The sequence below is a fragment of the Scomber scombrus genome, chromosome 18 (genome assembly GCF_963691925.1).
Source record: "Scomber scombrus chromosome 18, fScoSco1.1, whole genome shotgun sequence".
NCBI classification, from domain to species: domain Eukaryota; kingdom Metazoa; phylum Chordata; class Actinopteri; order Scombriformes; family Scombridae; genus Scomber; species Scomber scombrus.
Genome location: NC_084987.1, coordinates 2,442,918 through 2,454,079, shown reverse-complemented (window position 1 = coordinate 2,454,079; position 11,162 = coordinate 2,442,918). Strand labels below are relative to the sequence as shown.

At 40.0% G+C, this 11,162-nt stretch overlaps 2 protein-coding genes across 2 annotated transcripts; one reads left to right on the top strand and one right to left on the bottom strand.

Annotated features, from left to right (window-relative positions):
* Positions 1-2,244, bottom strand: LOC133999238 (natterin-3-like). The gene is made up of 2 exons (XM_062438426.1): positions 2,190-2,244; positions 1-1,097 (listed from the first exon to the last, which is right to left on the bottom strand). Exons 1-2 carry the CDS (start codon positions 2,242-2,244, stop codon positions 1-3), a joined length of 1,152 nt encoding a protein of 383 aa, XP_062294410.1.
* Positions 2,245-4,570: 2,326 nt separating this feature from the next.
* LOC133999237 (natterin-3-like) lies at positions 4,571-10,538 on the top strand. Its single transcript, XM_062438425.1, has 3 exons — positions 4,571-4,625; positions 5,711-6,525; positions 10,335-10,538. The coding sequence occupies exons 1-3, from the start codon at positions 4,571-4,573 to the stop codon at positions 10,536-10,538; spliced, it is 1,074 nt and encodes a 357-aa protein (XP_062294409.1).
* The last annotated feature ends 624 nt before the right edge of the window (positions 10,539-11,162 follow it).

Below are 11,162 nucleotides of genomic sequence, written 5' to 3'. Positions count from 1 at the left end.
TTACTTGCAAGGTTGAGCATTGGGAAGAGGGACACAGCGATCTACAACAGACCTGAAATCTACAACATTGACACCATTGAATGTCCCAGTTGTGGTTGTCGATTTGACTTGCCCGTTTTTGTATGTGCGGGTGAGGCGTGCTGTGTATGGGATTTTTGTTGTGTACCTATGTCCCATAATTTTGACACTGCAGGAGTGGTTCGGTGGGACAGTTACCGACACATCGACAGCAAGATTTTTCGACACACTTATGCTGCTCCCTTTGGAGATATCTTTTGTGACCTCAGTACTGACCTCAATACCTGTCTCGCCAACAAATGGGATTTTGCCAGTGAAGCTGGCTGTGACACCAACTGAGATGGAGGTGGTACTGTCCCACCTTTTCTCTTCTGAATACTCCTTTGAGAGATGAACTGTTTTGGAAACTGTTCTACACTGATAATTGCTACTGGAAGCCTTGGTCATGACCTCTGGAGGATGACTAATTTTTTTAGCTGCTTTAAAGTTGTACTTGACATCAGAAATGCGGTCTGACTTAACTCTTCTGGTCATGACCAGGACATCGTAATGCCTGTACTTGTACTCCCAACCTCTCCAGGGGAGATAGAAGGACTTATTCCTGACATCCACCTTCCCAAGACCATACTTGTTCTTCCCAACAAATATGTTAACATTACGGCAGGTCCTGATTGCATCCTTAGGCACTGAACCAGAGGAACCGGACTTATACTCAAAAATCTCAAAATTGTCTTTGTTCACCAGGAGATAAAAGTTAGTGCATGTATGTTCTTTGAAACCATACGCGTATTTGCACGTATTGCTTCCTGCCGCATGAAAACCTGCTGCACAACGACAATGACAAATATAGTCACGACGATGTGTGTACCAGTTGCCATAATACACAGTTCCAGCAGGGAGGCGACTACCAGAACGCCTGTACACCCATCTCAAGTTGGAGTTTGGAATCGGGTTATAGTAACTGGCCGCTCTCTTCTGTCTCAAGGTAGGAGAAGACAGAGGAAATTCATCTGTTAGCATTGTTCTGTCCGAGGTGATGTCAGTGGTCCTGTCCTCTGGTGCTGGGTCCAGTATGGAGACTGTAGAAAAAGAAAGGGAAAAGACACAGTCATGATATGTTAGTGTCATGGGTCTGCTGGATTTTGTTAAATGTTAAATGTGGATTACAATCATTTATTGATGTGGCAGAGCTCATTTTCTTTGGATATTGTTTGGAATGTGTAGTTGTTGTGTGTGCTCATGTTTGATTATTGTGAACATTATAAACAAAATAGATAGGCAACAAATTTACTATTAAGATGTTGATATTTTTAGGGGGAGTTCCTACTGGATAACAGTTGATCTCAATTGTTTTGACTCAGTCAGCAAATGTGTTTCCTCATTCTCTAAACATTGCCTCAAAACCCAAGACCATTGACAGAAAGTCTACAGAACTATATAATTTCTCATAGTGATAAGGGTTCCAGATGCTGTGAATGGAGGGAGAAGCGGGTACTGTAAAAGGTGTCTGTGTGTGTGGTGGTGTGGCAGGGGGGAGAAGGGCAAACAGAGGATGAGGAGGTAGAGGAGGATGAAGAGGGAAGAGGGAAGGGGGAAAATGGAGGGGAAGAACTGAATATTTCAAATGAGATCTGGGCTATTATTGTAGAACACATAGTGAACCATGGCCATAGTGTGGCTGAAGCTAGTCGTAGAGTGCAGCCTTAGCAGAGCTGATCGACTGTGGCGAAGATAAGTCGGACGTTCAGGAATGAGAACAGGTGAGCCTGGCTCTGACAGCAAATACCAACAACAATGTAATAACCTGTCTATGCATCAACATGTTTAAAATGTCACAGCTGACAGAGGAAATAGAAGTAGACATATACATAGAAGCAGACTTACCATTTGGTTTTGAATGAGACTCTGAAAAACAGAAAACAAACAGCTCTTGAAACAATAATTCAGCATTTATATTCACTTGTACATTATATGATTTATTGAAACCTGATCTGTCCAAGGGAAGTCGTTTGTGGTCATCACTAATTCAAAGTGTCAATCTCAAAGATCTTTTCATTTAAATAAATTTCTAATAAATCACCATCTGTTACCAAAGGAGGCAGAACAATGGTGATGGACCCTGAGGCCCACTGATGAAAGCCCTTGCTTTATCAGTATTATAGTACCCTTACCTGCGCTCAGTAGAGCCAGCAGAGCTGCCACGCAGATCGCTTTGTAGAGAGCCATCACTGTGCAGCAAGTTAATATCATCAGATCTGCTCCGGCATAAATACCTTTCCTCTGTCGTTCCTCCCTCACACACAAACACAACTCCCGCTACCTGCCCAACAACACGCCCAACACCTTCCGGCAAATCATCTGCTCTACCTAGTTAACATGTCAAGTAGCGTCATCTCAACCCTGCACAAGAACCAAAAAATCCAATTGTCACATTTATTCCAGTACAATTGTGAGGTAGGGTTTAATCCTGGGAAACGGGATTCCCAAGAAATCCAATCAAAACCATAATATTATTATTTAAAATATTATTTTTAAAAAACACACATAGCTTTGAAATATATTCATTAAAATGTAGGCAGACAGTTTGCTCTCATAAAACATGTACAGGTGTGTTTGGCGTGCTGTAAAACACAACACAGCCTGCATCAATTAACACAACGCACTGATTAAAAAGCACAAGCATGTTCTTCTTCTTGCCTATGTGGTATGCAGAGGTGGCAAAAGTACTACAGATAGATAAAAGTCTGGTAAAAGTAGAAGTACTAATTCAACTCCTTTACTCAAGTAAAAGTAAGAAAATACAGGCTCTGAAAAGCTTTTTGGTTTCATCTTTAACAATGTGTTGTATTTTAAAAGCTTGATATATTATCCATTGTGTCAAATCTTCATCTGAAAAGTAACTAAAGCTGTCAAATAAATGCAGTGGAGTAGAAAGTACAATATTTCCCTCTGAGATGTAGTGGAGTGGAAGTATAAAGTAGTATCACATGGAAATGCTCAAGTAAAGTTCTTCAAAATTGTTCTTTAGTACAGTACTTGAGTACCCGAGTACTTGTACGTAGTTACTTTCCACCACTGATCATTAGTATGTGATCTGTTATCAAACATCCAGTTAGAGGAGCCGCCTTATACACACATTATATAAATACCTTTGTGTATATAATGATATAAAATGATGGTTTAAAAGTAAACTGTACACGCCTTAATAGATTGATCCGTGTTTTAATGATGAGATACCGGATGGCACGTCCGGGTCCATTAAAATAACATTAATTTCAGCTCAGTATGAGAGTATCTAGTGTGTTTTTTCGTTCATTTATGGCTCCACTACTCTGTCTCCTCTCCTCTGCTGTGATGAGACGCCTCATCCTGGCTCTCTTACTAGAAGACTGGTACGAGATGATGTGACCTCTCATTACTGCTTTGAAAGACTCCCAAAGGGTTGAGTCTGAAACCGCGCCATTATCATTGACCAGCAAAAAATCTGAGATCTTGGATGAAACGTATTCACAAAAAGATTTATCTTTCGAGAGGGGTTAAATTTCCAATTATATTGACGTGAATGAAGATTAAAATACATTTTCATTGAGAGAGAGGCATGATAAGAAATTAGAATACCATGATATGTTGGACTTGATTTGTTTGATAGTAGTTTAGAATCAACTAAAAAGTAATCAATTCTGGAAAAGCTACCATGTAAAGGAGAAAAAAAGGAATATTGCTTCTCCAAGGGGTGCTGTAGTCTCCAGATGTCAACTAAGCCCAGTGATTTCACAAGGTTAATAAGGACTGGGACCGTTTTTAATGGTTGGGCTGCTCTAGAAGAAGATCTGTACAGTTGGGGGTCGAAATAGCAGTTAAAGTCCCCACCAATAATTATATTATAGTTCTTATGCTCGGCAACAAGGTTGAAAACTTAACAAAACTAACTTCTTTTTACTTTTCACTCTTGTACTTAAGTACATTTCAGAGCCTGTACTTTCTTACTTTTACTTGAGTAAAGGAGTTGAATTAGTATTTCTACTTTTACCAGACTTTTATCTATCTGTAGTACTTTTGCCACCTCTGCATACCACATAGGCAAGAAGAAGAACATGCTTGTGCTTTTTAATCAGTGCGCTGTGTTAATTGATGCAGGCTGTGTTGTGTTTTACAGCACGCAAGACACACGTGTGCATGTTTTATGAAAGCAAACTGTCTGCCTACATTTTAATGAATATATTTCAAAGCTATGTGTTTTTATCTTTAAATAACATTTTAACTAATAATATTATGGTTTTGATTGGATTTCTTGGGAATCCCGTTTCCCGGGATTAAACCCTACCTCACAATTGTACTGGAATAAATGTGACAATTGCATTTTTTGGTTCTTGTGCAGGGTTGAGATGATGCTTCTTGACATGTTAACTAGGTAGAGCAGATGATTTTCCGGAAGGTGTTGGGCGTGTTGTTGGGCAGGTAGAGGGAGGTGTGTTTGTGTGTGAGGGAGGAACGACAGAGGAAAGGTATTTATGCCGGAGCAGATCTGATGATATTAACTTGCTGCACAGTGATGGCTCTCTACAAAGCGATCTGCGTGGCAGCTCTGCTGGCTCTACTGAGCGCAGGTAAGGGTACTATAATACTGATAAAGCAAGGGCTTTCATCAGTGGGCCTCAGGGTCCATCACCATTGTTCTGCCTCCTTTGGTAACAGATGGTGATTTATTAGAAATTTATTTAAATGAAAAGATCTTTGAGATTGACACTTTGAATTAGTGATGACCACAAACGACTTCCCTTGGACAGATCAGGTTTCAATAAATCATATAATGTACCAATGAATATAAATGCTGAATTATTGTTTCAAGAGCTGTTTGTTTTCTGCTTTTCAGAGTCTCATTCACAACCAAATGGTAAGTCTGCTTCTATGTATATGTCTACTTCTATTTCCTCTGTCAGCTGTGACATTTTAAACATGTTGATGCATAGACAGGTTATTACATTGTTGTTGGTATTTGCTGTCAGAGCCAGGCTCACCTGTTCTCATTCCTGAACGTCCGACTTATCTTCGCCACAGTCGATCAGCTCTGCTAAGGCTGCACTATACGACTAGCTTCAGCCACACTATGGCCATGGTTCACTATGTGTTCTACAATAATAGCCCAGATCTCATTTGAAATATTCAGTTCTTCCCCTCCATTTTCCTTCTTCCCTCTTCATCCTCCTCTACCTCCTCATCCTCTGTTTGCCCTTCTCCCCCCTGCCACACCACCACACACACAGACACCTTTTACAGTACCCACTTCTCCCTCCATTCACAGCATCTGGAACCCTTATCACTATGAGAAATTATATAGTTCTGTAGTCTTTCTGTCAATGGTCTTGGGTTTTGAGGCAATGTTTAGAGAATGAGGAAACACATTTGCTGACTGAGTCAAAACAATTGAGATCAACTGTTATCCAGTAGGAACTCCCCCTAAAAATATCAACATCTTAATAGTAAATTTGTTGCCTATCTATTTTGTTTATAATGTTCACAATAATCAAACATGAGCACACACAACAACTACACATTCCAAACAATATCCAAAGAAAATGAGCTCTGCCACATCAATAAATGATTGTAATCCACATTTAACATTTAACAAAATCCAGCAGACCCATGACACTAACATATCATGACTGTGTCTTTTCCCTTTCTTTTTCTACAGTCTCCATACTGGACCCAGCACCAGAGGACAGGACCACTGACATCACCTCGGACAGAACAATGCTAACAGATGAATTTCCTCTGTCTTCTCCTACCTTGAGACAGAAGAGAGCGGCCAGTTACTATAACCCGATTCCAAACTCCAACTTGAGATGGGTGTACAGGCGTTCTGGTAGTCGTCTCCCTGCTGGAACTGTGTATTATGGCAACTGGTACACACATCGTCGTGACTATATTTGCCATTGTCGTTGTGCAGCAGGTTTTCATGCGGCAGGAAGCAATACTTGCAAATATGCGTATGGTTTCAAAGAACATACATGCACTAACTTTTATCTCCTGGTGAACAAAGACAATTTTGAGATTTTTGAGTATAAGTCCGGTTCCTCTGGTTCAGTGCCTAAGGATGCGATCAGGACCTGCCGTAATGTTAACATATTTGTTGGGAAGAACAAGTATGGTCTTGGGAAGGTGGATGTCAGAAATAAGTCCTTCTATCTCCCCTGGAGAGGTTGGGAGTACAAGTACAGGCATTACGATGTCCTGGTCATGACCAGAAGAGTTAAGTCAGACCGCATTTCTGATGTCAAGTACAACTTTAAAGCAGCTAAAAAAATTAGTCATCCTCCAGAGGTCATGACCAAGGCTTCCACTAGCAATTATCAGTGTAGAACAGTTTCCAAAACAGTTCATCTCTCAAAGGAGTATTCTGAAGAGAAAAGGTGGGACAGTACCACCTCCATCTCAGTTGGTGTCACAACCAGCTTCACTGGCAAAATCCCATTTGTTGGCGAGACAGGTATTGAGGTCAGTGCTTCGGTAACAAAGGATATCTCCAAAGGGAGCAGCATAAGTGTGTCGAAAAATCTTGCTGTCGATGTGTCGGTAACTGTCCCACCGAACCACTCCTGTAGTGTCAAAATTATGGGACATAGGTACACAACAAAAATCCCATACACAGCACGCCTCACCCGCACATACAAAAACGGGCAAGTCAAATCGACGACCACCACTGGGACATTCAATGGTGTCAATGTTGTAGATTTCAGGTCTATTGTAGATCGCTGTGTCCCTCTTCCCAATGCTCAGCCTTGCAAGTAAAAGAAAAATGGAAGAGTTCTTTAAGGGGACCAATTATGCTCATTTTCAGCTCTACAATTTTTGTTTCCATTTTCTAGAGTAGCTTTGCATGATTCACAGTGCTTATACTGGCCCTTTATGCAGCCCCTCAGTTCAGCCTGTTTCTGACACAGGCTATTTTGGATTCCCCTCACTTCTGCCCCCCTCACTAAAAGGACACTCTGTTCTGATTGCAATGTTTTCTCTTGTACTTCTTGTACTGTAACTCTCTGTTCTCAATTAAGCTTCAATAAATGTTCTTGCATAAGACATCCTGGTCTCTTGACCAAGTTTTTTCACTTTGGGTTTACCAGATATCCATCAATTTTTTCACAGGCTTAATAACCAGTGTTGGGGTGGTTACTCAAAAAATATAAATTTATTACGCATTATGGAAAATAATCAATTACACTACTAGTCACATTGCTTTTGGGTTACTCCTCAGCAATGCCTGGGATGTTGTGTAAAAATAATATATCAACAAATAAAATAAGTCTTGGCCATCATAACACCATGTTTTACAAATAATAACTGCCTCAAAATTATTAATAAAATAAGAGGTTGGCCTTTCTAACACCATTAGATCGCATATTTCACAGGCCAAACACACTCAAACATACTCTCTTAAGTTGTTGACTCGTCTTTTTATTTGACATATTTTGTTTTTTGTTCACTATAACAGCACTGTTGTCAGCTTCACAGTATAAGCAATGCTCCAAATATCCACCCGAAGTTATCTACGCACAACTTAGAAAGGTATCTGAGATCCGTTTAGCATTCACTAACTACGCCACTATATGAACACTGGCCGAGTTTTCACTGTGTCAAGCAGTTTTTGGGCCTGTTTGATTAGCACACCAATATTATAAAATTAGTTGGTTAAAAGCTTTATAAATAGTACATTATAGATACATTTTGTTTTGCTGTAAAAAGGTTTATTTTTGGCACAGATAATAGAAAGCCAGATGCAGTCGCCACATTCCTGCCAGTAGGAGGCACTGTGAGACTGTGGTTTGCCTGCATCCAGATGTCTTCCTTCATATCTGAGGAGGATTCAGCGAGGACAAGCTACGTCTCCCGTGTCATCTTTTGTTTTCTTCTATTTCAGCTATACACACAACTGTCCATTGATGCTGCAACCCAGTATCCGTAACATAAAGTCAAATAAGACAAGATCTTAACAGATGGAGATTGATACCAGACATAACACTAAACAGAATAGAAGCAAAAATGTCCTACTACAATTTCTTTTATAAGAATGCACTAGACTTGATATAATACATATGCACACAGGAGAAGCAGTCAAGAGATTACATTTCAAGGTATTTATTATCCTTAACTTAAGTCAGAGCAAATTTTTCAATGGTTTCTATTTCTACAATTAAAAGAAAATACATTTACAAAATAAATTCAGTCACATTATCATGAATGGAAAAAGAATGACTAACTCTTCATCAAACTCATTCAGTACATCAAGAGATTTAGCAGGCACAACTTTACAAGGAAAGTAAACACAAGTTGGAATATCAACTAAATTGAAATAAATGACTCACTCAACAAAGTACAAAGGAAAAACAGGACCTCCTCAAGGAAGCATGACATCATCTGTTTTAATTGAGTTATAACCCCTCATAGGACTAACCGCAGCAGTACTCTCCAATGTACAGACTAACTTTTTGTTGGTTGATCGTGCAATCGCTTTCCACTGCCTCAATAGCAATGTGCCAACGAGGTGGGTGCTGGATGGGAAAACGACAACTGCGTCAGCCTTAAACTAGTAAACTAACTTTGTTGCACCTGGCCCCACTGTATGCCAGCCATAAGATAGGGCCTCTAATCTCATTTGAAGTTCATTCAATTTATATGTTGCAAGGAGCTGAAGGCAGTCTTCCCAAGTTCAGTATTTTCTCGTGGGGTATTGAGAGTTAACCAGTCCTTGATCCGGTCTGACATTCATGTTAAATTTGGGGGGAAAATTATATACAGAGCCAGTTTTTTTATTAGACCTTTATAAACAATAACGATAGAAGATAGTTCTCTTCTTGTTGCTAGTGAGGAGAATCACAGAATATCACCACAGTCAAACAACATGATGGTCAATTGCACAATGGTGTTGAGGTTCTGAGATGTCTGAATAACATTAAAGGTAGGCTGTATTGCATCATCTTCATAAACATGTATGTCTGTGTTGGAATAAAAACATTGTTATTGTAGATTATAAATAATAATAGACCAAGCACATGTTATTTCATATCACTACCATGTTCTTGCTCCTGACTGGATTTTCTTACATGTTTATGAAATATTTGTGTGAACACAGATGTTGCGATTAGTCTGTATGTAAGTTGATAGTTACATAGCAGTAGAATGCCTTTTTTATTAATTGCATTTGTTTCTTAGGTAACAATTATCTAAAATGCTAGAATAAGCATTCTATTAAAAGGCCACCAGGGGGGCGACCGTTTTGGTGTCAAAAGGACTTCCGTCTCTATACAAGTCAATGGAGAATTCACCAACTTTTCACTTGATTTCTAACCTCAGTAAACGTTTTCAAAATGTGTTTATGGTCTCAATTGCTAGTTTAAAGCCTTCTTCAATGCAGTATGATGTTCATTTGTGAAATTATGGCCTCCCTGATTTTATATTTTACGATAAAGCAGGGTATGCATTATGCATTTTCTGATAATGTCACTTTGATTAATGTCAAGTTGTTATAATAAGGACATCCCAAACAATGTCAACTTGTCATTACAAAAACCGAATGAAACTTAATGATAACAGTCATAAAGATTTATGACATTGACATAATGTTTATGACACGTTCATACTTTGTCATGTAACAGTTATGACAGTATCATGTCACTCTTATGATGATACCTTCAAGTAAAGTGTTACCGGTTTGGGTTTATCAACTGTCAAATGAAGTTGTCTGTGTCTGAAAAATATCTTTAAAAAACCCCAAAAAACCAAAACATGTCAAATGAACAGGACGAGTCAACAACTTTATTTACCTCTAGCCGCTGCCACCCGGTGGTGAAGTCTTGAAGAGCAAAGCTCATCTGCAGGTCGCTGAAGTAACGTTCTACCAGCATCTTGATACAGGAGGGCATATGGAAGAACTCCATGGCGTAGCTGAATCTAGTAAACCAGTAACTTTATGCCGGGAAAGCCAGCTATTTTTTTTTCTTCAAAACGTTATAAGGGAATGCCAGCTATGCTAACGCTATGTCACGCGAATTCGCCGCAAAAGTTCAAAATGTTCAACTCAAGCGATGGATGCGATTATCGCGGCATCGCGTGTATTGTGTCACCCGGCGCGAATTCGCATTTATGCATTGACTTTATATGTAATCTCGACGCACGATTGGGCGACATTGCGTTTAGTGTGAACGCCCCTTAAGAGTCAAATGTGCTGAAAAGGCTGTACAGTGATGTATGTTGTTTCATTCCCCTGCAGGTCACCGGGCAACACGGACTTCCCCTATGGGGACCCCTCTTTCATCTACTAGCCCAGCTTGGTAATCTTGGGTCATCACTTCAAGAAGTGGTTCAACTTGGTGAATGTTATCGTGACAGCTGGCAGCAGTATCTTCATCATCACCCAGCCTTTTGTGGAGTCAGGCCTGCTGGAGAAAGTGGGCCTTGAAAATACTATATGCATCCAGCAGGTGTCCACCTTCGAGTCAGACCTCCGTCTCTGGGATGTTGGATAAGGGTCTTCTGCATCCCAGCAGCTCTATATTGGTTTGTTTACCTGGTAAGTTTGTGTATTTTATTAATTTCCACCTTAATTTCCACCTCAATGTAATTCTGTCATTGTAACCTTCAAATGTGATGCATGCTTGTGTTTTTGTGTAACTGAGTATCAACAATCTACTCTTGGGTCAGTGGTCACTCTGATGATGAGTAGCAGAACGCAAAGTCCAACAAAGGGACACAAAAGCATGATTTCCCAATATCCTAATCCCATGTTTTGGATATCTTCATTAGCACGAGAGAGGAACACACACAGAGAGTAGAAATCTTCATTAGCACGAGAGAGGAACACACACAGATAGAGAAAGAGAGAGACCTTAGCATACCTTGTCCTCAAGTTATTCTTTACAGCAGCCTTCAAGTCCCTCACCACGGTGGAGTCTTCGAGGCTGGGTGTCAAGGCCTCCTGCAGCAGGGTGAGAAGTGGGGCGATGATAGACAGAGTTGGTTGCTTGTCCTCCGACATTGCCATTGTAGATTCTTTCACTGGTTTCAAAACCCACACCAAATCTTCAGCAATCGTTACATCCTCCTCTGTTAAGGTGCACTGATCTTTTTCATTCCTGCGCACGTCTTGTGAA

Excerpts from the sequence above, each read along its gene's own strand:
- LOC133999238 (XM_062438426.1), bottom strand. The coding sequence starts at position 2,244 with ATGGCTCTCTACAAAGCGATCTGCGTGGCAGCTCTGCTGGCTCTACTG. Across the intron at positions 1,098-2,189 it reads GCTGGCTCTACTGAGCGCAG|TCTCCATACTGGACCCAGCA; the intron begins GTAAGGGTACTA and ends CTTTTTCTACAG.
- LOC133999237 (XM_062438425.1), top strand. The coding sequence starts at position 4,571 with ATGGCTCTCTACAAAGCGATCTGCGTGGCAGCTCTGCTGGCTCTACTG. Across the intron at positions 4,626-5,710 it reads GCTGGCTCTACTGAGCGCAG|TCTCCATACTGGACCCAGCA; the intron begins GTAAGGGTACTA and ends CTTTTTCTACAG. Across the intron at positions 6,526-10,334 it reads GTATTGAGGTCAGTGCTTCG|CCCAGCTTGGTAATCTTGGG; the intron begins GTAACAAAGGAT and ends TTCATCTACTAG.